Here is a 26,898-nt window from a genome sequence, read left to right on the forward strand (position 1 = left end):
ATATGGTGGACTAGTTCATAAACTGTGCAAAGCCTACAAAAATCAAAGTGGACTACAATTCAATTTTAAAAATAGTAATAAATTGTTTAGTCATGGTTTTCGAATGGTAAGGTCATATTTCTAAAGTTTTCTTCGGTTTTATTCTCTTTTGAATTTTTACAGAATTATATTTATCTTTAAAGTTTAATGTTGTCCTTTAAAAAAACAAAAATCAATAATATAAGTTTTTACATATTAGGATGGGTCGATTTGGGTACCCTAAAACCGCAGAAGTAATACTTACGTGTTTAAAATCATGTTTAACCCTCCGAATGTGCCAAAAAAAATATTCGTTTTTTTTGGTTTACATTCTACTACTTGGCACTTTTTAGTATTTAGATGAATCCATATTTTGCTATCGTTTATTTTTAGAATTGTCTAAGCAATTTATCTCTTCCATACAAAACGACCTAATCTAATATATACATAGAATTTGACTGCCTTCTGGAGCTGTAAGATGCCATGTTGGCACAAATGCCTTTTCAAATGACTATATTTATATAATTGTAACTAAGTTAATTAAGTTATTTTATACAAGACATCTAGCAATCTCAATATTTTTCTCAGTGAACCTTCAATTGAGCTTTACAACACTGTCTTCCTAGCTTTTGCTCATTACTGCGTTTACTTTTAAAGTGAGCCTACGATCTCCACTCTTTCAAGCTGCAATTTTTGCTAAAACTCCAAAATTTTCCAAGCAAATTCAAGTCAGAATAACTAAAATTCACTTTGCCTTTTTGAAATATTTTTCTATCTAAAAAGTTCATTTGTAAATAAATGAAATACAAAACACATGATGTATATTAGTTATTTGTATGATTTAAAACTATATTGCAAGTGCGTAAATCTAAATATAATATAATTTAGTTACAATAAGTAAATAATCTTTTAAACCTTTTGATCTGTTGTTTGCCATAATTTTAATTTTAGAAAATCAAGTACGATTATATAATTATTAGTTTCTGAGATGCGTTTCTGTTAACCATTTAAAGGCTTATCCCTAGGCTACCACAATCATATTAGCATCACTCTTTTGTTTCATACCGTAGTTTCCTTGAAGAATTAATAATTCAAATTAAAGTCCAGGGCTTGAATACAAATCTGCGCTTTCCTTACAATTAAATAGTCTAAGGTGGCCAACAACGTTTAATAATTGTAATTAATTAAATGTTGGGCCAGCCAATGACAAATGAAAACTTTAAACACACATCGCACACTGGGTCAGCAGCCCCGAGTTTTGGCCAAAAGTCCATTTTTTAATTTTTGAGAAAGCTAAGCTAATTTATGCCAATATTGTATTGTATTGTATTTTGTATTTCATTATTTTTGCTTTTGCTTTAGAATTACTTTCGGGTACCCTCTAAAAATGAAGTGATTCCTTTAAAAAAAGGATATTTGATCAATTAACTACCAAAATCAACCGCCGATTTCGCTCGGTTTGGCTTAAGTTTTCGAGAATGTCGGTTTTAAGTATTTACTTAATTTGAAGAAGAGGCACTTTTGGAAGTCTAATGCAGCACTCTGCAGCCCAAAAGTATGCTGCATCCCTTATATCTTCTAATAAGAGAACAAATATACTTACACAAATAGTATAGTAATGCATACACTGAAGGGCCGTAATGACGTCACCAGAATACATTATAATTATTTAAAAAATAAATAATTGTTTTTAAACTTTTGATAACGCAGACGCAAATAAAAAAAAAAACAAAAAAACAAGAAAGAAAGCAAACTTCGGCAAGACGAAGTTTATATACCCTTGCAGCTATTGCAAAAATTAATCCTTCTTGAAAATATTAATATTATGATATACTTGCGTACATGTTTGAAAACATTGAAGCTATGACGATTTGCAGCTCAATTATTCGATAGTTCCTATGGCAGCTATACGATATCGTTTTCCGATTTTAATAAAATTGAAAACGTAAATCTGAACTGTTAAATTACTAATAAGTCAAAAAGAATTTTTAAACAAATTTTGTCTTTCTATTGCAGGTAGTATATAAGTCGGAACGAGTCGGATCGGATGACTATAGGATATAGCTCCCATTGGAACAATCGGAAAAATATATGAAAAAAACTATAGCTTTGCTGTTTTTTAATTTTTTTAGTTTTTTTTTAGTTCTTCGACATATAGTAGTGGTTAAATATTTCGGAATTACGGTTAAACTTTCATCAAAATCGTACGACTATACCATATAGCTCCCATTGGAACAATCGATCCTTCACTGCGTTGCAAACTTCTGTCTGAAATTATAATACCCTATATAAAAAGAACTAAAATAGTTTTTGTTTACTATATTTGTTAAATTTTTTTTAATTGGTCCTCAAATTTACCTTTTTTTTTGTTATTGTTGGACATAAAGTAGTGTTTCGGGTTAGGTCCGGCTTTAAAAATACTTATAAAAAATAAGTGTGAAATATTAAACTCAATGTCCTAAATGAATTAGCCTGCCTTTTGTGCCTTTTCTGAGATTAATAAAGAAACGTTCACAATTCAGCACTGGTTCGTTCGCGCGCATTTTAAGTTTTTACCCATAGTTAAAGATACTATCAGCTGTTTCTTTGCGGCAATTGTTTGTGCTTTAAGATTCTAATTAATTTGTAGTATTCGTTGTGAAAAATGAAGACCAAGGTACTAAAGATTTAAGGATTTCAAGCATTTCCGCTAAATCTTTTCTAGAAAGTCTAGTCGAGTAAGCTCAAATAGGGATATTTTTAATAGATTGCCTATAGGATCAGATCCCTTGATTTCTAACTATTTTTGAATGCTCTCAACAAAAAACTCGTCAAATAAAATCGGATTTGCATTTGTAAAAAAATATTCCAAAGGCTGAGAGGCAAGAAACACAATTTGAATGATGAGTATGGTGAATAAAAAAAATAAAAATATTCGATGTGTTTTATTTTGGTTCATAAATTGTTACTTTAGAATAGTTAAAACATTTTAATAAAACTAGAAATCTTAAATAATAAGCTTGAATCAATTTTGCCCCGATCGTTGCTATGACAGCTTTACGATATAACTGGCCGATTGTGATAAAATTTGAAACTGATTGTAATAGCGGTAAAAAACAAACCTATATCCAGCCATATGAAAATATCTAAAAAAAACCCACGATAATATGTCTACTTGACCTAATCGCTATGTCAGCTATATGATATAGAAGTCCATTTTCTAAAAAAAAAGTGACACATTTTATTTTAAAAAGAAGTTACAATTACAAAATTATAGCTAATGATGTTTTTTTTTTACTATTTTTGTTACTCTTAACAATTTTTTTGCTGAATTCAGCGGAACCCGAATTAAATGCTGAATGGACCTTACGCGTTTATTAATAGTCCCATCCAAAATTATGGAGATTGGATTAATGTGAACTGAGAAGCAATGCAATTAAATATGTTAGAAAATTAAACTTTTCGAATTTTTCGTAAGATGGCTGTGATTCGCTATATGCTCCAACCTTCACAAATCTTTAATAAAATTGTATTAATGTACATATTTGTCGAAATAAAATTATAAAAACTAACGCTTTTTATATCAATTCGACTAAATAAAAAAACTTTTTCAATCTTTCCCTTCGGACCGCTATATCTAGGTATTTTACCTATACAGGCAGTTTATAACTCAGCGTGCCGAATGAAAACATTTAAAATGTGTATTTTTTTTATAAATATCAGTCCGACATGTGTATATTTGTAAAGTGTTTGTTAGTAGTAGTTCTCTGTCAAATAAATTAAAGGTCTCCGAAAGCATGATAATGAGATAAGAACAATTTACCCAAATAGGCACAATTTGGTTGTTTTTTATTTAAAAGGAAATAAACAATCAAAAAATTGCGAATTTATTAAAGTTTTATCGGATATATAATTCTATTGCTGTTCTAAAATCGGGCGAGAAAAGCTTTCAAATGCGGACACTGCATTTCTCTTGTAAAATTTCAACAAATTAATTTATATGCCCTATTTCGAGTGGCTTCGCAATTAATCGATTTTGGAGGTACATCCAGGTTCAATCATTCCTCCCACGTAAATGTATAAACAACTTTGCGTTCTTTGGTAAATAAACAGAATAAATAATATGAAGGAGGGCCGCTTCGAGCGCTCTCTTCCGAGATAACGAGAGATTTGTTTTTGGTGTGCTGTAAAAGGGTTCATCTACCAGTCGTCTTCCACATCCACGGAGATCTCTAAAACAAAGGAGGTCTTGAAGTTTTGCAGCCTGCGTCGGCAGTTTCTGCTCAGCGGATTATTGCGAAGGTCTACCAGAGCCAAGCAGTCACTGGCTATGGCCTCCTCCGTGTCAATCTCTGGGGAGTGAATGGACGGGATCGTTAGAAGGTGCTACAGAAGGGGGGATCAGACGGACTCACCCAAAATGGCATTGTTCTGGGCATCCAGACTGGCTAGGTTCTGCAGCTTAAAGACTACTTGTGGTAACACGATGAACGAATTGTTTGAGATATTCAGCTTGATCAGGGCGGTCAAGCCGGCAAATTCGTCTGGCAGCCTCGAAAGTTTGTTGTGCGACAGATTAAGATCTGAAAAGATTGATTGAGTACATCCACACTTTGAAGTGGCATCCACGAGGGGGAGTTACCTGTAATGTGGCTAAATTTCTGTGAGAACTTTGGAGACACGCTCTTCAGAACGTTGCCACTCAGGTCGCAGGTCTGCAGCTCTGTATTTCGCATAAGATGGTAGACCGCCTCTGGAATTTGCATCAGTTCACAATTGGAAAGATCTACGAGAGGAGAAGTGGTAATTAAAATAGTTGCGAAATACAAATGTTCCCAAAACAAGGCAAAATACTGGAAATAGAATGAAGAGAAATCGGGCACCGATCGGAAAGCTTCCCCAACATGTGTCAAAACATTTGGTCTTCTGCTCTACAATATCGGTGCACAAATCCGTCGATTGACAACAACTTTTACCTAAATGAGCATTCTCGTTGGCATTCTCACAACGCTCAATCACCTTTACCACAAAGTGCGCCATTTCCAACTTCCATGCGATCGGATAGATGGTGATTGTGCCTTGCAATATCGGTCGTCGCAACCCTATCAACGTGTTTATCTATACTACTTTATTTCTGTCCCTCTTTCCCCGCTCTCTGTGTTCGCTCACAGGCCACTTGGTCAGCACTGAGCACGTGAATGGAACGGCCTGAATATAAATACATTTCCCCGTCTGCGCACGCAACGCATTATGCGAATTGAGCGATCGTGGTCTCTCTTCACTCTCTTTATAAGTGTAGAAGTTTATAAGATTGTACGTGAATCACCGAGCGCAGAGCTTTTTGGAAATGGTGAGTATAAGAGGGATATCCGAACTACGAAATTGTTTTTGGGAAAACCAATGAAATGAGAATGAAAACGTTGATTTACGAATTAAGTTTAAGAGTGTTGTCATCAAAACAAATCCTATGGTTAACAAAATTAAATGACAACATTTGTTGGTGAACGCCTTCTTTGATTTTTAATGCATTTGTCTCTCTGACCAAAACTTAAATTAATTGTTAATGGTTTTCATGCTTTTCATACTTTCATACAAATAATCTTTTTTTTTTTTTAATTTAAAACTTATTTTAAATTGTACGAACATTATTTCTTACATTGAGTTTTAAAATAATTTCTTGTTTTTCAGTAGCTCTGCCCATAAAGTTAAGCAAGTAAATTGCGTTGTTTTAATAAGAATAATATTTTTTTTAAATGTACATATGTACATACATATATGTGGCCTTTGCCACATACTTACATATATAGAAGTAGTTTATAGCATCGTAAATGTCTCCTTTACTGAATAAGTAATTTCTTACTAACTGTCAAAACTTCTGCAGAAATGCATAACATTATTAATGTTATTACTTAAAGAATTTGGCGATTGTTACCAATTGGTTTGATGGAAGTGGGTCCGAAATTGCGTTACTATTTACAAAAAACGGAACATTTTGCGCTTTTTACTTTAAAACAAATACTTTTTTCCTAGTGATTTGTATGGACATATTATTAAAGACAGCTAAATCGCAGTTTTATTTTATAAAGCGTATTGTTACAGGTTATTTTTTGACTCAAAGATGCATTGCAAGTACCTAACCTTATAACGTACATATGTATGAATCGCTGCGAAATTGTATTAATCGCCACTTATCAGTGGGGCGAAACCGCCTTCTTTGTTAACTGAATTAACAGAACTCACGCAAAACGCTCAAAATAAAATGCAGTTAAGACGGCAGCGACGCACTTTCCGTGGCAATCGGAGGAGGGGACTTGGGGGGGGGGGGGGGGTGGATTTGGTGCGGCGGGGCACTCAATTATAAACAAATTGTTGCTTTTGTTTGGGGAAGTCAGTGCGCAATAACTGAAATTGGCTGTGGGCCAATTGTCCATACTGCGTCCATACCCACCACCCGACCCACCATCCGATCCACATGAGCAACGCAACTTGCCAGCAGGCAACTGCGCCTCAAGCCACTACCAATGCCACGGGTGGGTGGCATGCGGATGGGGGAGTGGGTGTGTGGCATGGCATTAGTGGGTCAGTCTGCTCACCCAGCTTGTGGTTCTCCTTGGCGTCCTCGCACCGGTGCACCACCCGGATGACGCCCTGTCCGGCGATGGGCGGGAAGGTGCCGATGCCGCCGATCCTGGCAATGTGCGGCGGAACACTGGGGTCCTCGTCCGAGTGGGCCGACTCCTCGTTGTCCGTGATGCTGGTGCTGCGGTCATTGCGGTCATCGTTTCGATTGCCATCGTCGCCATCGTTGTGGTCGTTGGGATCGTTGTTGCCGCCACCACTGCCATTGGAGTTGGCCGAGAGGTTCGTGATGTCGTTGCCGAAGGGGCGCATCTTTCAAACTGCGACTTGCTGGGCGCACGCGGCAGATTTCAAATATCAAACTTTGTCTTTGGCAAACTCGAACTCGAAAATCACTCAAAAAAATATATTTAATCCGTGTTGCTAGCTGCTGGCTGGCTCAAGGTACATATGTTTCCTTTATTTGGAGTATTTGAACGCGAGCGTCTTCGAAATCAACTGAACGTGACTCTCTTCCGCATTGAAATATTGAAAATGCTTTTTACTTTCGGTTTTTATAGCACGAAGAAGAAAGAAAAGCTGCGCATAACAAAACAAATGAAAAATAAAATGAGAAAAAAAACAAAAAAATAATAACACAAATTGTCAGGTCTCACGGCACGCCGAGGCTCTAATACTCTCCTTTTGGCTCAACTCTTTTTTTTTTTTTGCTCTAAAAGAGTAATTACAAAATTTAAGTTGCAATCTTTTCCTTTTGCACATGCATTATGCACGTTTTTTGAAAAATGCGAGCTATAGCTAACAAAAAGCAAATAATATTTGGTTTCGTTACTAATTTTTGTTGGAAATAACTTTTATTCTTTTGATATTTGACATTGAAACATTTTATACTTTAATAATCTAAAATTTAAAAAAAAAATTGACAAAACCTGATTAATAATAATTATAATATTTATCTCTTTTAGCAAGTCAGGTATACCACTTGAGAAGAGTATCGCTGCATCGTAACAAAATGTCTTGTCATCTTAAGAGCAATAGCCTCTGATATAAACAGTCCTTCTTTCTCTTGCCAATAAGCTTGTTCTAGCTACGGAAAAGTGTAAAAGTTCAATGCAAAAGAGAGAGGATCGCACACTACACTAGTCTACAAAATAGGAGACTAAACATTTAAAATGGTAAAGATTTGCATGTTTTTCTGAATTAGATTTCTTTAAGCAATATTTAGAGTTGTAAAAAATATTTATGTACAAACATGTTATCCGTAGATATTGCCTAAACGCTATGAATTTAGAGGAGGTTAATTTAAATAAAGCTGACACTTGGCATTTTGTAACCGGAAAATTTACCGGGTGCCATTATAATGACGGTATGTATTAATTTGTTAACTAGTGTTATCCGTGTAAAACGGTCAAAATAATTGTATTTACTTATAGAACCGACTTTTACGCATCTGCCGTTCGCTGTTTCTTTGATTAAAACAAAACAGTTTCCTGTCAAAACAAGTCTATTTGGCGTTTCCACGCAAAACATGCGAATGAACAACAGTATGCAAGAGTATGCACTTACATTTACCTTAGATATTGGCCAATTTCAAGGTTGGCAAAGCTCTTGAATCCATGCAGAACACAAGTAATTCCAAGCGATCGAAAAGAGCCGTCAAAAGATGCAAGGCCAATTTCAAGTTCTGCTCCCAAAAGCTGTTCAGTGCACTTTCTTGAGTCAGAAAAAGCTTTGCGCCTCTTTGGCAGATGACGTATGTATGTGTACTGATGTGCGCACGCAAATAGTGGAAGGTGTCTTCGGGCATCGGATGTAGTATACCCTATGGTATTTTCAAACTTTTCTGTCCAGTTTTAATGTTTTAGAGTACGTTAGCCGATACAATTGCTTCAAAGCCTGCTGTCCGGTTTATTTTAAATTATTTTCTCATTGTTGAAAAGTTGCCAAATTTGATCAGAATACGGAATCCATTTTAAAATATGTGTGCTTATTTGTTAAAAAAATGTATATATTATTATATTATAAGGAAATTGAACATACATTCATAACACATTTAAAACATTTCAGTCAGACAAAGGCGGAAGTTCTGTTTTGAAAATTTCTATTGAAATGTCGCGTGCAACTGTCATTAAATTTAATATAAAACAAGAAAGGAAGCAAACTTCGGCAAGCCGAAGTTTATATACCCTTGCAGCTATTGCAAGAATTAAATATTTTTGAAAACATTAAAATTATGATTTACTTGCGTATATGTCTAAAAACATTGAAGCAATGATGATTTGCAGCTCATTATTAGGTAGTTATTTATATAATTTTATTATTTCTATTGGAGCTATATGATATAGTCGTCCTATTTTGATGAAATTTTAACCGTAATTCTGAAATATTTATCCATTACTATATGTCGAAGAACTTATAGAAAAACTTAAAAACACCAAAGTTATAATTTTTTTTTATTTACTTTTATGATTGTTCCTATGGGAGCTATATGCTATAGTCGTCCGATTTTGATGAAATTTAAACCGTAATTCTGAAATATTTATCCATTACTATATCTTGAAGAATTTAAAAAAAAAATTAAAAAACAGAAAAGCTATAATTTTTTTTCATTTATTTTTATGATTGTTCCTATGGGAGCTATATGCTATAGTCGTCCGATTTTGATGAAATTTAAACCGTAATTCTGAAATATTTATCCATTACTATATCTTGAAGAACTTATAGAAAAACTTAAAAACACCAAAGTTATACTTTTTTTTCATTTATTTTTATGATTGTTCCTATGGGAGCTATATGCTATAGTCGTCCTATTTTGATGAAATTTAAACCGTAATTCTGAAATAATTAACCATTACTATGTGTCGAAGGACTAAAATAAAATTAAAAAACAGAAAAGTTATAATTTTTTTCATTTATTTTTATGATTGTTCCTATGGGAGCTATATGCTATAGTCGTCCGATTTTGATAAAATTTAAATCATAATTCTGAAATATTAAACCATTACTAAATGTCGAAGAACTAAAAAAAAATTAAAAAACAGCAAAGTTATAATTTTTTTTCATTTATTTTTCCGATTGTTCCTATGGGAGCTATATGCTATAGTCGTCCGATCCGGCTCGCTCCGACTTATATACTACCTGCAATAGAAAGACAACTTTTGGGAAAGTTTCATGCAGATAGCTTAAAACTGAGAGACTAGTTTGCATATAAACGGACGGACAGACGGACGGACAGACGGACATGGCTAGATCGACTCTACTAGTGATGCTGATCAAGAATATATATACTTTATAGGGTCGGAAACGTCTCCTTCACTGCGTTGCAAACTTCTGACTGAAATTATAATACCCTCTGCAAGGGTATAAAAAAAATACTTAATATCTTAAGGTCAAACTAAAAACATTGCTAAGAACGATCATTACATAACATTTTAAAATTAATTTAATAAACAATTTTAGCAGCAATTATAGGGCCTATCGCCTTTTGTAAAAGAAGAAAATCTATACCACTTGTTTTATTTTTAATTCAAACGAGTAGGATCGTCGCATTCAATGCTAGAGAATTACCCATATTTATCTTTGCAAAAATAAGTTTGAATATAATATATATTATTTTGTATGAGAAAACTATTATTGAAAATAGTCCGTTTTTTGTACGAGTGGGAAAAACCTTGATCTGGTCTTCCTACTTTAGTTAACGACAGAGACAAAAGAAGTGCTTCATTTCCAGTTGTCGGTGAAAATTTGGGGCATTCACGCTTAATCTAATTTATACGGATTTTTAAATCTTGCAATAACTGTGATTTTTGGCCTGTTAGCGGGTGTAACGCATATGTTAAGTGCTGTTTGCAGATGTTAACGTGGACAACAGGGGTCTAACAGTCGAAAAAAACCATTTTTTTTGCAGATACTTAAGTCCGTATTAAGTCGGTTTACCGGTGGATTGTTGAAGTAAACAGCTTGTTAGATCGTGAATGTTCCATCTTCAATTAAATAAACAATTTATGTTGTCGGAACTTCAGTTTTTGCAAGTTATTCAAATTTTGTCGAGCTCTAGCAACTATATTTGGAAACCTATCTATTATAATTGTATAGGAATGTTGAAGAATGCTATATTTCTAGTGAAATAAGCCTTCGATATATAACACATTTTAACAATCGAAAACTATTAAGGAACAAAAACACTTCCTGGCAGAAATATCGGTGAAAAAAGAAAACAAGAATGGATAACACATTTTGCTTCAGTCTTTTTGAAGTCTTTATATTTAAACTTTACCAAACTTAAACTATATAAGAAATATTTAACTTTATTTTATAAATTAAAATTCTAAGTTCTTATTCACATTAAAACTTTAGGATAATATAACAAATATATTAATAAAGCAACAGCATGTATAGTATTTTTTGTATTTTTCTGAATCCTACTTGTTCAAGAGAGTTTGCATCACAATTTGTACGATAGCAACCAGATAGTTAACAATTTTACACACAAATTAAAGAAACAATTTTTTGGAAACTTCAAAGAGACCCAAAGGACGAATATTAAACTCGTTTAAATTAAGGTGTGTAACGAATATTTCCTCCCAAAATTTAGAAATCTCGCCTTTGAATCAATAACAAAAATTTCTTGATTCATAAAAAAATTGTAGTTGAATGTAAACTTTTAAGAACAAAATTCGGCTTAGCAACGTCACTCAGTTGGTTTTGAAAGAAAAATCGCCTTTGAGATCAAAAAAGAGTATCCCTTAAAAATCGAAAAATAACCTTAAACCTAGTCGCCTAATGATAGCCTAGCGGCATTACCAGAAATCTGAGCAGCACGAGTTCAATCCCATCTCGGGATTCTTTTTTTTTTTCAAACTCTTCTTTGTATATCCTTGCAGAGGGTATTATAATTTCAGTCAGAAGTTTGCAACGCAGTCAAGGAGACATTTCCGACCCTTTAAAGTATATATATTTCTTGATCAGCATCACTAGGCGAGTCGATCTAGCCATGTCCGTCTGTCCGTCCGTTTCTACGCAAACTTTCCCAAAAGTTGTCTTTCTATTGCAGGTAGTATAAAAGTCGGAACGAGCCGAATTGGATGACTATAGCATATAACTCCCATAGGAATAATCTGAAAAATAAATGAAAAAAAATTATAACTTTGCTGTTTTTTAATTTTAATTTTAGTTCTTCGATATTTAGTAATGGTTATTTCAGAATTACGGTTTAAATATCATCAAAATCGGACGACTATAACATAAAGCTCCCATGGGAACAATAAAAATATTTTAAAAAAATTAAAACAAATTTAATTTTTTTCTTTTGTAATTTAAGAATTTTGTAAGAAGATTCCACAAATGTTAAATTGGACTTAGAACAGTTCAGTTCAGGAAGGGGGTTCAGGTTCGCAGATGATTTTTGTCATTATACAGCGGCCAAAGTTTTGTATTTGGTGCAGTCTGCTTTCGGTCGTTGTCTTGCTGGAACCAATATTCACTTTTCAGCCCCAGATAATGAGCGTTTTGCTTCAAATGGTTTTTAAAAATGTTGATATAGAGTCCTTGATCCATAATTGTCTCGATAAATATCAATTCTTCCACGCCGCTTGCCGCCATACACCCCCACACCATTTCGCTTCCTCCATATTTCACCGTACTAACTAAGTTTTCTTCTTTGAAGATCTCTCCGCTTTTCCGCGACACCAAAACTTTTCCCTTGATTCCGAATATGCAGAATTTACTTCCGTCGGAAAATATGATTTTATTTCAGAATTCTTGGGGCTTTGAGATTAACTCATTAGCAAAAGTTCATCGATTTTGACTATTGACCTCCAAAATCATAGGTTTCATGCGGGCGGTTGTCAGCCTTTTTTATGACACGGGGCACAGTTTCTTCGGAAACTGTTTTGGAAAAACTTTCCTCGATCTGAAGCCTTGCCTGCTGAGCTGTAGTCCTGGATTTAAGCTGCAGTTCTTTGCAACAATAGGCTTCTGGTTAGCAAGGGCGGAAGTCCAGAACGAGCCTTTGATGCGATACTGCCAGTGGAGTTGTAATTGGTTATAACTTTTTTGATGGAGGAGTGGGCTCTAATTTTTGGCTCCTCAACAGAAATTTCATTGCCTATTTTATCCACGTTACAATTCTTTTGAACTTTAAGCAAAAATTTAGTTTTAACTGAGCAATACCGACATGCATAGACAATCTGCAGAAGATCGGCGCCAAATATCCTAATGATAATCGCACAATCTTGCTTTCCACTGGGCTTTAAACAGCTGTACGCAGACTTTTGAGCGTACACTTTTTCGTAGTGTTAAGTTTAAAACTGAAATTAAAATATAACCCATTGATGAATATTTCCGAAAAAAACGTCATTGAAGACAATAACCTATAGTCACGTTAAAAAAAAGTATAAAATACATGCATAAATGGCCGAACCATTAATTTTCAAAGTTTTTTAATTTTTTGGGGGTGTACGCATAGATATTGGAGTAATTGTATGTCGTTCGTTCTTTTGCCAAAACTTGTCAATGTGTGTATGCCGTCGACTGCAATTTCATACAAATACTGCTCGTCGCCTGGGAAATGATCTTGTTTTTATGAAGTATATCTTCTGTTTGAAGAATGTTTTTTTTTTTTCAGGAAATATTTGGTCTAATTTTAAGAAATATTATTTCTTGATTTAAGAAATATTATATCTAGACTTAAGAAATATTATTTCTTGGCTTAAGAGCTGCATTTCTGGTTTGCAGAAAGGAATCACCATTAATTTAAGAAAGAAATTTTCTTTAAATGGAGGTGAACTAGACTTGGGCGAAAGTTCAATGCCAATTTTTCTGAATTTTAGGAAGAAATTTCTATGAGTGTTGCAAATCGGAGTCGAAAAACATAATATCAAGCGACAAAAAAGTTTAATTTGGATGGCCCAGATGGGTATCGATATTATTATTGCAATGCAAAAACAGTCCACAAAATTATGGGCTACGTTTGGATGTTACGAAAAGTTTCCAATGCGTCTTGTAACACACAATACGATGGCAGAAACCTACGTAGAGCTATTGGTAATGGTTTTGGTAAAATTTGGAGAGGATTATTTCGGAAAAGTATGAATTTTCTAACAAGATTGGTGCATTAATCCACAGTGGAAGCTCACAAAGTCATTTAAGCTCGATAGATAACCATACTATACCAACGAACTTATTCCGATTATAGACAATTTAAAACTGTAAGAGTCAAAAGAAGCCATTATTAAAGAATAGGACAAATAACTTACTTACTCATTGCCAGGACGAATCCTTTAGGTCTTAAACATATAAGAATGTTCAGTTTAAACTAAAATAAAAGTCTTATTCAATTTGTTTTCGTTAAAAAAAGTTTTTTTTTTCCAATTTATTAAAGTTTAATTTGAATTTTGTTACATTTCTGTTGGCATTAAGGGTGAAACAAAAAAATATTCCTTAGTGCTGCAACAAAAACCTTTTATGGTAATCCAGAAAATTAGCTGTCCTACTTACTTATTTTGTGCACCTTACAGTTGACAATTTATATATATGCACGCACTTTATCACCTTTGACAACTAAATTGTCCTCATTAAAAAGTGTAAAGGGCTAAAGCGATATGGAAAAATATAATATTATTATTATATTATTAAATTATTGACTTTATAAACGTATTAACTTCAACACTTAAAAAAAAAAAGTTTTACAGGAATTTTCCGTTTGCGGGAATTAGAGTTTGACATTTATCAAACATCCCAACGGGTTTTCAGGGTTGCACCGAAAAAACATCGACTTACTATCGCATAAACAAGTCCGTCAAATTTGAATGGCGGACTAGTTGGAAAGTTTTCTGACGGGGACTGGAAAAACCTTTTAGACCTTATATACCCCTTAAATAGGCAAATAATGCCGTATGGAAAAGTGTAGGAAGAATATGCATTTTGGAAGAAGTCAGCTTTTTCAAAGGCAATGGCTTTAAATGTTATTAAATGAACCAACCATGAATCTATGAAAGAATTGGGAGGTATTGATTTCCATTTCACCTGTGGGACAAAAAGCTTGACGACGCACAAGTAGCGCGGAAAAACACTCATGTTTCTGGGAAAGTCCAGCTGGAATAAAAGGTTCAGGGAGTGACCACCACCAAATAATCTATCATAGGTCAAATTTAGTTAAGAAACCATTATTATTTCCACTTGCGAGTTACGGGTTGAATGCGTCTCTACAACTTTTTTTTGCAACAACTCATTTAGGCGGCTTTTTTTGGAACATACCCATTTGCGCATTGGATTCAACGTTTATTACTCATACGTACTGTTGCCATTGATTAAGGGGGGTAGGGTTTTAAAGGCGAAAAACACGCATATTTTTGAGTTTTTTTTTGCGGCGACAACTATAATATTATTGTTTTAAATTTAATTACATGTTTTTATACAAATTTAAAATAATGAAGAACAAATTTTCAAAGAAAAATAATAAAAAATGAGCCTGTAGCCGTGGATCTTGGGAGGCGTCTTGAAAAAAAGTTAGTTTTCGGTGAACATTATAACTCGTGACAAGACTATTAGAAGAAAAAAAATGTATATGCATTTTAAAGCTGATGAATTTTTCGAGGTAATCACGAAGAGTTTTTATTTTTTTTTTCTTTTTTTTTTTTAGTTTTTATAAAATAAAAGCTATCTTAGCTTTAAAAAAAAATCGCGGTTAATTCGTAATTAAAATATGAATAAAAATAAAAATAAAAATTTTTGTGATGTCCTGCTGATTTGGATCGTTAGAGCACGATAGTGGAGCGATATGCCAAATATCGAGTAGATATCGACAAAAAGGAGCCAAAATTTAAATAGCGTCTAATGTCTTTCAACGTTTATCTTTTAAATGTTTATTGATTTTACGGTCTTTAGAGTAATTTCTCAGGGGGTCTTGTATTATAACTTGTTTTATTTACGCTTGAAAAAAATGGGAAAACAAATTGTTTCAACGGACGAGCCAATCCAACGTTTGTCCTTTTTTCCCAAAACACTTCTTTCCTTTAAAGCACTGTAGTTGTAGTTGTAGCTGTAGTTGTTTGCTCTACTAAAATAAAAATTTTACAATATACAATACTTATGCTTTCAAACAAGTATTGAAGATACCTAAAATATAAAAGGCGAAAACTTTCTTGAAGAAATGGCAAGATAAAACCATTTGCTTATATTAATTTTAATATTTAACTAGTAATTTAACTAAAATATTTTTAGGTGTGACAAGTTCGTAATCGACTGTAGTTATACAATCAATACCAAAAAAATACAATTAAATTTGCACACTCGTTTTTTACATATGGTATGGTATATATAAATATAATACACAAAATTGAAGCTATAGAACAAAAAACAAATATCACCAAAAATATGAAAGAACTTTGAGAACATTTGCTTAAAAATTTTTATTCGCCAAAAACAAGTTTGAACTCTATAGATACCATTGATGTTTGTGTTGAGTTTGGGTTAACTCCATATTATATATTTACAAATCTGTTTCAAAACGGACAAATAAGCGTGTTTTGATTGAAATAGATGGCTAAAATTGAAATACTTCTAGGTAAGTATGCCACAACACGGATTAAAAATGCCCATAAGTTCACTAACACATTTCCAGTCTGCTACTTAAGACTACGTGGAGTTCACCAAATACACAAGTATTTCGGCAACCAACAGATTTCCAAATGCCACCCGAGCATTTACTTTCTCCATCAGAGTCAGTCTGACTAGTTAGTTTACATTTCATTTCCAGACTCTTCCGTCCGACTCGTGTGAAATCCATTCATTCTATAGAATAATTGACACCACAGATTAAACAAACTAGCACACTAACATGACATGGCGAAATCGGCCCTTCGACCAAGACCCTTCTGCAGATCTACTGCAGAACTACGCCCTGGGCATGCTGCAGTCCAGTGCACAAGTAGAGCATGATGATGCTGAGGGCCTGGACCCGCTCGTCGGACCGGTTCTCCATGCTGGACGCCGACTTCCAAGCCGATGACTCCGTGGCCTTCTCGGCATCATTCATCATGGTGTAGCCCTCAGTTTCGGCGTCCAGGGCCACCTTCAGTTTTGTGAGCTGCGGAGCATTGTAGATGGATGTGGTGGATGGATGATAGATGATAGATGGTAGATGGTAGATGGACGGACAAACAAGAAGAGGTGCAGACGGACTTACCAGCTCGTTTATTTTGGCCACTCGCTCTTCGGGCGGCAGGCCAACGTATAGATTTTTGCTGGTGCTCTTGGCCAGGTTCATCAGATCCTCGTTGCGGGTATGGCGAATGATGGGCTCGGTTATGACAATTACCTGTTCGCAGCTGAGAACTGTGCAGTCTAATGGTAGAGCCTCCAGGTGCTGGGCGACGCACTCAAAGGGATTCTGGGGCAGAACAGCAGCCGCCTCTTCCACGACTGACGACTTTCTGCGAGTGATCAAAAGGGAGTGAGCTTTTTAATCAAATTATAACTACACCCGTTGTTCGCCAAGTAGGTGCGTATGTACAGGTAGGTAAGTGGCTATATTCTTGATCACCAGCCGATTAGAACTAGCTTTGTCTGACCGCTGTCCGTACTAAAACGATTGTTGTTTTATACATTCACACAAGCTAAAAGCCAAGTGCTCACACACTTTGAAACGGCTTGGGATTAACTTAGTGTTAACTAAAATGGTCAGTACTAATTTTTAAGATTTTGTGGTGCAATTGGTTGATTTTACCAAAAAACTTGTTGCTGTGTACTCCTGCAGGGAGTATGATTATATTGTCAGAAGCGGAACTAACTTAACTTTCTCACAGATGTGTCTGCTGCTCTTTATAGTAAAGTAAAGGAGATATTTCCGACCTTATTTGTTAGTTCTTCGAGAAATAGATGTGGTTTAATATTTCCAAATTCCTGTTTTAATTTGGTTAAAATCGGGCGATTATACTAAATAGATCCTAAGAGAACAACCGAAATATTTAAAAAAAATATATACAAAAAAAAGTTTAGTTCAATGTATTTCGCTTTTTTTGTTTCTTTTGGATAAGGTAATGGTTAAATTTAATAGAATAACGCTTTTAATTTTTTTCAAATAGGAAAACGATATTGTTGCCATAGGAATAGTTAAGCAGGAAATCAGCATAGCTTCAAAGTTTTCAGTCTAATACGCATATGATTCGAAATTTAGATGTTTTAAAGAACATTTAAGTTTTGCAGTAGCTGCAAAGGTATATTAACTACGGTTTGCCGAAGTTTGATTCCTCTCTAGTTTTAGTGAGTAATAGAAATAGTTTTCCGCTTCTTATAAGAGGATGGATTGCCACGTTCGGTTCGTCGAGATCATCCTAATCAGATGGCTAGGGGATCAATCTTACCGCGAGGGAGTGTGCTGGGGGCTCGGAGGCAGGCTCTTGGAGTTCATCTGCTGACCACTGCCAGTCAGCGAGGACACGATGCCGGGTATGTCCAGGTTGCTCGCCTGCCGCTTGATGCCCTGGGCCAGCATCCCGGTGAGGCTGGACCTGTGCACATCTAAGCCAGCCGCCGATGGGGTTTGCATTTGAGCCTGAGCCTGAGCCGGATCCCCGCCAGAAGTGGCCGCCTCGTCCAAAGGAGCCGGACTCAAGTTGGCATCGAGGAGCTCCGGGCTGTCGGCCTGCGTAATGGTGAACTCCGGCCGGTTGGCCATCGCCGGAGTGGACGACGCCGGCATGGAGCCGGAGCAGTCCACCGGACCGCAGACGGTGGCCATCTGGCACTTGACTATGCACTTCTTGTGGCAGCACATGGAACACTCCTGGCACTGCATGGCGTCCTTCAGCCAGATCTTCTTGCCGCAGAAGTCGCACTGCGTGGCTCGATGGAAGTGGGTCCGCACGAAGTTGTGCGCCTTCGAGGCCCCAGCCGTCGCACTCGAGGAGTCGCCGGATGGGGAGCTGTCCGCCAAGGTGCTGCTCAACTTGAGGAACACCGGCTCGTGCGACTGGTCCTCCTGTGCCGCTCGGTCGCCAGCCGATATGTTTCTACATTGAAAAAAAAATAAAATTATTATAATGTTGTAACAGAATATCACAAAAATATGTGCGGGGCAAGAAACCTCCTTTGGAAAATAGATATAGTCTTTGGGTGGCGTGCTAACTCATTGGTGCACTCGATGGGTAAACTTTAACAAATGTAATGTGGAATTTTGTAACAACAAAACTCAATTTCCCGGAATGATTTGCTTTCATTTGCATGATTATTTGAATCTGCAGCTGAGAGTTGTCCGTGTAGGAAGTATATCATACTTCAAGTTATACTAATGGTTTACTATTTTAGAATAAAGGTTTTAATTTTATTAAGTTCGGACACCGACTTCATAAAGCTGCCATAGAAACGATCGAAAAATTCAACGGAAATGGACATAGCTCATTGTTTATATACTTGTACGCATGAAAATCTTAATATAGTCTTTTAAAAGAATAAATTATTTTTTGTAATAGTTGCTTAAAAAAATGGCTTGATTCCTTCATGGGCTTAAAACCTGACATTACTTTCCTGTGCAGCGAGGATGCTTAAAAAATTGACCTTTTCAACCAACTAATAATCAAATTTTAAGGATTTAAAAATGATATAGTTCATCCAATCCAAAGTCGGAAAATATTTCTAATTTTTGCATATTTTATTTCAAGAAAAAAAATTTTGAAACGGATTCAATTCATTTTAACACACATTTAAGAATAAAATTCAACAAATCAAAACAAAAATTGAAACTATTAAAGATTTATCAAATTTTAAAAATGCTTTTCATTAGATTTTTACTAATATTGGCAGGTACAATATTAGTAAAATAATTGTCCTAACAAAAATCTGTATTTTTGTTGTTTCTTTCTTTGCATATGCATCATCAAAAGTTTGAAAAACAATTATTTATTATTTAAATATTTAAAATGCTTTATGATGACATCAAACGGCTCTTCAGTGTATGCATTATTATATGTTATGCTTATTTTATGAGTATGTGAAGATGCTGCATACTTTTTTGGGTTTCAGTGGGCTGCATAAACATTCAAAACTGTCTCTCCTTCAAATTAAGTTCATACCTAAAATCTCGATTCTCGAAAATTTTGATTTTGATCAAAAAACTTATTTTTAAAGGAATCACTTCATCACTTTAAATAATCGATTTGGCGTAGCTTTGTTTGTGTTAATATTGTGCTCTGTTAATTTATCAAGTTTTGATCAATTTCTGAAAGTACTGGTGATTTTCTTTTTACCAAGCTTAGCCTAACTACCTGTGTGTGTTTGAAACTAGACTTTTCTTACAAATCTATACTCACTATTAGAGTATTAATCATTCTATATTAAATTGTCTAATCCCTGTGCATTGTTATTGTAATCTTGTTCTCTTGTGTTTTGGTAATGGTATAAATAAATAAGAAATTTTCTTATAAATAAGTACAAAATCCAGCTATTCATCTCTTTTCACAAGTTTTTTTTTTTATTTTTATTTATTTTTGCATGAAATTAGATCTTTAAAATATGCCAAAAAAATACATTCAGTGGAATTTTTTGAAATGTTGGCATAAATTAGCTTAATATATATTAAAAAGGGCCCTACTTATTTTATTAATTTTCTCAAAAAACAAACGGACTTTTGCACAAAACTTAAGCCCGCTGGCACACTGCGAATTAAAAAAAATAGATAACAGCAAAGTTTAACATTTTTGTTTCATTTTTTCCCCATTGTTTCTATAGAAGCTATATGCTATAGTCGTCCCATCCGGCTCGACCCAACTTATATATTACCTGCAGCAGGAAGACAGCTTTTTTTTACTAGAACTAACAAACAAATCCACACAGAGTGTATGAAAAGTTAACCAGAACTCGCTGGCAAAAAGATTTGTTTGCAGTTCTAGAAAATGTTTTATTAATTTTGTGAACTACTGCTATTTAAACAGTAATCACTTATCACTGACAAAAGAAAATAACCGGGCCAAAAAAAGCCAACCGAATATCCTAGATATAAAATCCTACAGAGATCCTATCTTGATTTTTCGGTGCAAATGGACTCAAAATTTTTAGTATGGTACCATTTTTTTTTAAATGTAAAACACGTTTTTACCTCTTTTCATGCCAATTTTATTTGTTATCTTCAGTTCTGATTAGCCGCTTTTCGTCATCGGTAGCTTGTTTCACTAGAAATAGATCATTCTTCAACTTTTCCATATATCTTAACATATTAATTCATACGAAAACATAAATTAATTCTTTAAAGAATGTATTTTTTAAGTATTAATTTATGTTGTTGGAACTTCAGTGTTAGCAATTTATTCAAACTTTGTCGAGCCAAGCATCTATATAAGGAAAGCCTTCCATATAACATGTATAGGAAATTTGAAGAATGATATATTTTTTAGTGAAAAATAGCTATCGATGACCGAAATCGGTTAAGCAGAACTGGAGATAAAAAATAAAATTGGCATGAACACAGGTTTCAAACGTTATTTACACTTTAAAAAATATGGTACCATACAATTTCATCAATTTAAATCTGTAAGCCTGTGTATTCAGCGTTTTTTATCGCAGCAAATTGAGCTTACCTAGCTTGTGACTGATTTTTGGATCCGCTCTTGGCGGAAGCATCGCCCACTGTCAAATTGGGATTGCCCGTCCAGGAGAAACCGAACAAAATGTCGCCAAAGCAGAGGTTTGGATTGAACCCAGACTGATTAGATAGGGCGTGTGTCTTCCTGTGGGAAAAACTGGAGCAGTGAGAAGGGGAATACCCGACTAAAACAGGGAATATCCACCAGGGAATAACTTACACTGCCTGAAGCGAGGCCGGGTTGAGACTGATTTGCTTGAGGCACTGGTTCAGACTCGTCTCGGAGCACTCGACGAGTATCTGGCCAATCTGGACGTTGTTGTACCCCAGGAGGACGCTCTCACCGGCGCACTTGCTGAAGACGCACACGTTGAGGTAGCGGCTGGAGGTGTCCAGCTGGAAGCTGCACACATCGTCCATGTGGATGAGCGGGCTGAGGGCGCAGTCGATGGTGGAGTGCTGGTAGAAGTAGTTGACGGACTCCTCCGCCTCATCACTCTTGCTCCTGTCCTTCTCCTTGTCTTTGTCTTTGTCTTTGTCTTTGTCTTTGTCTTTGTCTTTGTCCCTCTCTTTATCTTTATCCTTATCCTTTTCTTTATCCTTGTCCTTGTCCATGTCCTTATCCCGATCCCGATCACGATCCCGATCCCGATCCCTGTTCTTGTCCCCGCTCTCCCTGCTCATAGTCTTCTTGATGGCCTTGGCAATCAGATTGGACTTCTTGGGGGAGTTGGTGGGCGTTCCACTCAAGGCCGGCTTCACGACCAGGTGCTTGGGCACTGGCTCAGCCGGCACAAGGTCGTCGGCCTCTGGCCTCGAGGGACAGGAGCTGGGCAGGTCCTCCAGATCGTCGTACTTGTCGAAGTCCTCCAGGATGGCATCGTTGCGAATGATGCCGGGAATGATGCGCTCGATGCGCAGACTGAAGACGGTGGCCTGCAGCGTCTTGACCACCTTGGCAATCTGCTGAATGGTGGTCACCGGCCTGCCCTCGATGGCCACCAGGACATCCCCAGCGACCAGGTTGGACTTGCAGGCCGGCGTGTTGGGCAGCACGGACTCGATGCGGACCACTTGGCTGCCGCTCTGCTTGAAGACGATGCCGATCTGCTGGTTCTTTGCCTTGTGGATGAACACGTCCAGCGAGATGAGCACGTTCCGGCTGTCCCGCTGGCTGGCCTCGATGAAGGGCACGGTGGCCAATGTGATGGTGCAGTACGTCTCGCTGGCGCCCGGATATGCCACCATCAGGCGGGACAGCTCGGCCAGCCGGACCGTGAGCAGTCCGTTCGGCTGGATGTCGCAGTCGCCGGCGTCCTCCTCGGCGGTCCAGTGGAAGAAGGGCTTGTAGCGCAGCTTGTAGTTGGGCAGCGTGTGTTTCCGGCGCACCGCCTTTCGGATCTGGTTCGATATCAGGTTCGTGATGTTCGACTGCATCTGGCGACCCTGGTACTTCGACTCTATGTCCAGAATCAGCTCCGGATCGCCCAGGAAGCTCAGCGACCAGTGCGTGTAGGGTTTCCTAGTGAACTGCAGACGCGCCATGCCCGACAGCTGCTTGACTGCAAAAAATAAAGCGGTTGACACTCCTTAGTAGGCTGATAAAAAAAGTAGTAAGTCCAAGTAGCTTATACCCATTTTTTGGATTGATTTTCATACATAGTTTGGATTGATTATCATACATTGCCGAAGTTTTGTTTTTTTTTAGCTTTGAGTTTTACTATACTCGGATTATTTAATGTACAAAAATAAAAGTCTTTGCCTTTCAAACTTCTTTCTTAAGTATATTCCTTTTGTTACATTTAACTTAATTAAAAAAACAAGACAATTAAATGTGTCTTCTTGTATTTAATAACATCAAAAGGCGTAATTTATATATAAGAGCTTAAATTATATAATATAAGCGCTGTTTAAAAAGTTGAAGAAACAAATTATATATCTGCCAACAAAAATTCCATTCTCGTTATTTAATGCACTCACCCTTTAGCGTTATTGATCCTTTTTTGCCCAGCACCATATCCGCATCAATGGAAGTTGTGAAGTTGCCCACGTAGTTTATGTCCAGCAGAAGATCGAGGTTCTCAATACGCTGCTCGTCCTTGTCCAACTCCACGTTGTGCACCGATAACGACTTGATGTCTGGGAACTGGTCGCCCAACTCGAGCTCCTTAATCTAGGATTAGATGGAAAACCATGAGTTAACTGCTATTAGAATACTTAGCCTACCTTCAAGCGTTAATTTTACACTACAATTATTTTTGCCTCCTCAAGCACAAAAAATTTAAACTATGTGGCACAAAGAGAAGCGCAATTGGTGGGAAGTGTTGCTTAACCTCAAAGAGTTACATGTGTCTCGTAAAAAATTGTTTTTCTTTTATTATTTTTTAAGCCGGATAATTATTTCTAAAACACATTTTCTAAGTTTCAAATCGAGGCTATTAGAATTTTAGTCAGAAGTTGCCAACGCAATGCTGTTTTTTCATTTTTTTTTTAGATCTATGATATTAAGTGAAGGTTTATTATTGCGGAATTACGGTTTAAATTTGATCAAAATCGGACGACTATATCATATAGCTCTTATGGAAACAATCGGAATAGTAAAAACTTTTCTAATTGTCAATTCTTTTGGATATAGGAATTGTTTAATAATTCAGAAATACGGAAACAATATCATATAGCTGCCATAGACACGAACGAAGAATTGAAGTGAAAATCATCAAAGTTCCGATGGTTTTTAATAGGTACTCATATAATTCGAAATTTAGATTCGGCTTGCCGAAGTTTGCTTCCTTTCTTGCTTTATTACAATTACAATGACAATTTTCTAACTAATTAGGGGGAAAACATTTTTTTTTTTGTTATTAGTGCATAGTATTTGATTTCGAATAAAAAACTGCGGATTTTGTTATGGTGTACGCCGAGTTATGCTAACAAGTGTATATCTATTTGCCTGCATAAACCCTTTCGCGTTCTTTGTAATAATTATCAAAAATCTAAATAATCAAATTTGTACTTCAACCTCTATCAATGTTCTGAAAGCTACAATTTTAACATACTCGGCTACTGATTCTGATCAAGAATATATATACTATATCTACCTGTTACATATTTTTCAATGAATACCATATACCCTCTTATGGGGTTATGACACTACATTGTTGGTCTCATTTACTGCTTTTTTTTTGTTTTAACTATACGATTTTACGTAAGTGCGAGCAAGACAACCTATGACGATTCCAATGAGCAATGAATAAAGAAAATTGTCAAAACCGATACCCAATAGTAAAACATATGAACCGGATTTTGGTATAAAAAAACTACTCAATGAAATACCACCGGGGCCGATACATCAATGAGCAAAGTTGTATCTAAAAAGTACAATTGTACATTGATTGGAGTTGACGACAATACCATTTAAAGGTAACAACTGAAACCTTTAAACGTTAATATTAGCGGGATAAACATAATATAATAAACAAGTTAATAAATGTTGAATTTAACGTTAAAAAGGCAGTCTGAACGTGAGCTTATTATAAAAAAAATTTGAAGCAGTATCCATATAGTTGTCTCTCTTTCTCTGAGCTTCAATCAATCTGTCAATGAATGAGACAATGTAATGTCATACCCGTATTACTCTACGAATAAAGGTTGTTTTTAGGGAAGAGCTCCGCCAAATACAAAAGTTTTATGTATTTAATTTTCCTTCGCTGAGGATTGAAAACTACAAAATTTATATTTTAATTTTTGGACCACTTCACGACCACCGCTTGTATTTGGGCCTAAGTAAAAATGACTTCAAAGAAAAAATTTACAAAATTTAAAAAAAAAATTTTTTAAGAACAAGCAAACACTAAACACATATAATGTGTCATTTTAGGACAAAAAATATTGTTTGAAAAATTGCTTGATTTTGGCCTTTAAAACCTTAAAACCTTACGGTACGGGGAAAACACAAACATCCTAAATATTATGAGTGCCTTTTAGAATTTATAGTTTCCAAAATGTCGGCCGGACACAAGGGGATAGCTAGATTGACGCAGTTGTGTAGATATAAGCTTTTTAGGGCCGAAAAGGAGTTCGATTCCTCATTTTCACCAGAAACCGTGTGACTCACCGTGAGCTTGTCGAGAAGTTTGCCAGTGGTAGTCTTAGTAATCAGTTCGTCCAGTTCGATGGACAGCTTGCGGTAGAACCACTTCCTCACCCGGTTGGAGTTCTTGAACTCGTGGAAGAGGAACTGCATCACGAAGTTGAGCGAGACCAGCGCCGAGGCTCTGCGGAGACTCTCCTGGTGGTTCTCGCACCCATTGCCGGCTCCCAGTCCGGAGTTGGAAAGCCTCTTCAGGTTTCGGGCCGTTTGCTTGATGTTCTGCGACAGAGGGCACACATTTGATTACAATTACTAATTACCATCAGTCAGAGGGATAGGAAGTGCGAATCTTACAAGTGGCAGGGTGTATTTGGCGTTCATCTGCTTCTGCTCCTCGCTCTCGTCCGGCAAATTGGAGAACTTGATGAAGATGAGATACTGCAGCAGGATCATCACCACCCCGCCGATCAGCAGGAAGATCAGGCACAGCAGTAGTATGTTTGAAATGGGTATCTCCATGGTGACCCCTTGGAGCTCCCACTCTCAAATTGAATTTCTGTGGAGGATTTCAGCGGCGATTTGGTCGGCTCAACGCAGAAGCCCGAGACTAGCGGTCCGTGAATCCGATGTCAGTCTTCTCAATTACGTTCTGGATGTGTTCGCATTCGCAATCGCATTCGTATTCGCATTGTCGCCCAGTATCAGTTAGCACGGAGATCCTGCCATCGATGACCCACCCATCTAGGTGGTACTGGTGTTGTTAACTCAGCCAATATCGCCAATATGCGGCTGGTTTTAGCTGGTAGTGGCTGTAGACCCACAACTGTTACAACCACTGTATAGGCGACATAAAATCGATATGTATTCGCAGAAGTGGCTGCGCCTTTTTAGTCATCGGCCCTAGCTGCGCATGTGTCCGGATCAGCTGATGGCCTTCCTGGGGGTTGATTCCGAGCGCATCCAAAGCCCTGCCATCAGCCGGACCGCCTCGTCCAGCTGTTTCTGTTCTGGGTCTGGTTCTGGTTCTGGATTGGGAGTGCCCCTTTGCGACAGCCCTTATAAGTGGATGGAATCTCTTGCCGCACGGGGTGGATAACATAACGCACTTAAAAGGGCGCTGTTTATGTGAACAAATCCATTCTGCCTTTCACTTTCTATTTGGAAGCATATTTATACCCCTTGCAGAGAGTATTGTAATTAAATTCAGGCATTTGCAACGCAGTAGACAGACCCATTTGAGACCTTAAAAAGTATAAATATCCTTGAACAGCGTTATCAGGAGAGTCGAACCAGCCACGTCTTTGGATGAAATTTTCCCGAGTTGAATAGGTCCGGTTCGAACGACTGTATCATATATCTGCCATAGGAAAGATCCAAACCTTTAAGACCCAATCATGCTGTATTTATGGGTTAGGAAATAAATCACGAAATACACAATTTGTGTGTTACTTTTCTGGCATTTATTTTCTTCTTGTTTTTTATTATGGTATTCCTTTACTTTATGTAAAATAAGAAAGTATTAATAGTTTTATTAACAAATTTGTTGAAGGCAGGTATTTATGTTATTATATGTTTATGTATGTATATCTTGTATATAAATTACGAGTCATATTTATAATTACATAATTATTAAATGTAGTTTAATTATCTCTAGCGT

At 36.3% G+C, this 26,898-nt stretch overlaps 2 protein-coding genes and 1 long non-coding RNA gene across 5 annotated transcripts; 1 reads left to right on the plus strand and 2 right to left on the minus strand.

Moving 5' to 3' along the window:
* Positions 1-3,815: 3,815 nt before the first annotated feature.
* On the minus strand, positions 3,816-7,114 carry LOC128265598 (leucine-rich repeat-containing protein 20). 3 transcript variants are annotated; one of them, XM_053001737.1, is made up of 4 exons: positions 6,591-7,114; positions 4,640-4,783; positions 4,413-4,580; positions 3,816-4,349 (listed from the first exon to the last, which is right to left on the minus strand). In XM_053001737.1, exons 1-4 carry the CDS (start codon positions 6,886-6,888, stop codon positions 4,198-4,200), a joined length of 762 nt encoding a protein of 253 aa, XP_052857697.1. In that variant the 5' UTR covers positions 6,889-7,114; the 3' UTR covers positions 3,816-4,197. The 3 variants fall into 3 exon arrangements, with proteins under 3 accessions (XP_052857697.1, XP_052857699.1, XP_052857698.1); XM_053001739.1 differs by lacking the exon at positions 6,591-7,114 and adding an exon at positions 5,017-5,176; XM_053001738.1 differs by lacking the exon at positions 6,591-7,114 and adding an exon at positions 4,974-5,175.
* Positions 7,115-7,565: 451 nt separating this feature from the next.
* On the plus strand, positions 7,566-8,131 carry LOC128265601 (uncharacterized). The gene is made up of 3 exons (XR_008268892.1): positions 7,566-7,751; positions 7,842-7,942; positions 8,010-8,131. It is a non-coding gene; the product is annotated as an uncharacterized LOC128265601 (long non-coding RNA).
* Positions 8,132-15,962: 7,831 nt separating this feature from the next.
* On the minus strand, positions 15,963-26,264 carry LOC128265597 (PDZ domain-containing protein 8). Its single transcript, XM_053001736.1, has 8 exons — positions 25,596-26,264; positions 25,266-25,520; positions 23,132-23,324; positions 21,372-22,713; positions 21,147-21,296; positions 17,940-18,587; positions 16,763-17,009; positions 15,963-16,663 (listed from the first exon to the last, which is right to left on the minus strand). Exons 1-8 carry the CDS (start codon positions 25,758-25,760, stop codon positions 16,460-16,462), a joined length of 3,204 nt encoding a protein of 1,067 aa, XP_052857696.1. The 5' UTR covers positions 25,761-26,264; the 3' UTR covers positions 15,963-16,459.
* Between the last annotated feature and the right edge of the window lie 634 nt (positions 26,265-26,898).

The sequence above is a fragment of the Drosophila gunungcola genome, unplaced genomic scaffold (genome assembly GCF_025200985.1).
Source record: "Drosophila gunungcola strain Sukarami unplaced genomic scaffold, Dgunungcola_SK_2 000137F, whole genome shotgun sequence".
NCBI lineage: Eukaryota > Metazoa > Arthropoda > Insecta > Diptera > Drosophilidae > Drosophila > Drosophila gunungcola.

Coding starts and splice junctions, on each gene's coding strand:
- LOC128265598 (XM_053001737.1), bottom strand. CDS start 6,888: ATGCGCCCCTTCGGCAACGACATCACGAACCTCTCGGCCAACTCCAAT. Junction 4,784..6,590: donor CAAGGAGAACCACAAGCTGG/GTGAGCAGACTG, acceptor CTCCTCTCGTAG/ATCTTTCCAATTGTGAACTG. Junction 4,350..4,412: donor CCAGAACAATGCCATTTTGG/GTGAGTCCGTCT, acceptor TTCACTCCCCAG/AGATTGACACGGAGGAGGCC.
- LOC128265597 (XM_053001736.1), bottom strand. CDS start 25,760: ATGGAGATACCCATTTCAAACATACTACTGCTGTGCCTGATCTTCCTG. Junction 25,521..25,595: donor CCAAATACACCCTGCCACTT/GTAAGATTCGCA, acceptor CCTCTGTCGCAG/AACATCAAGCAAACGGCCCG. Junction 23,325..25,265: donor AACTTCTCGACAAGCTCACG/GTGAGTCACACG, acceptor ATCTAATCCTAG/ATTAAGGAGCTCGAGTTGGG.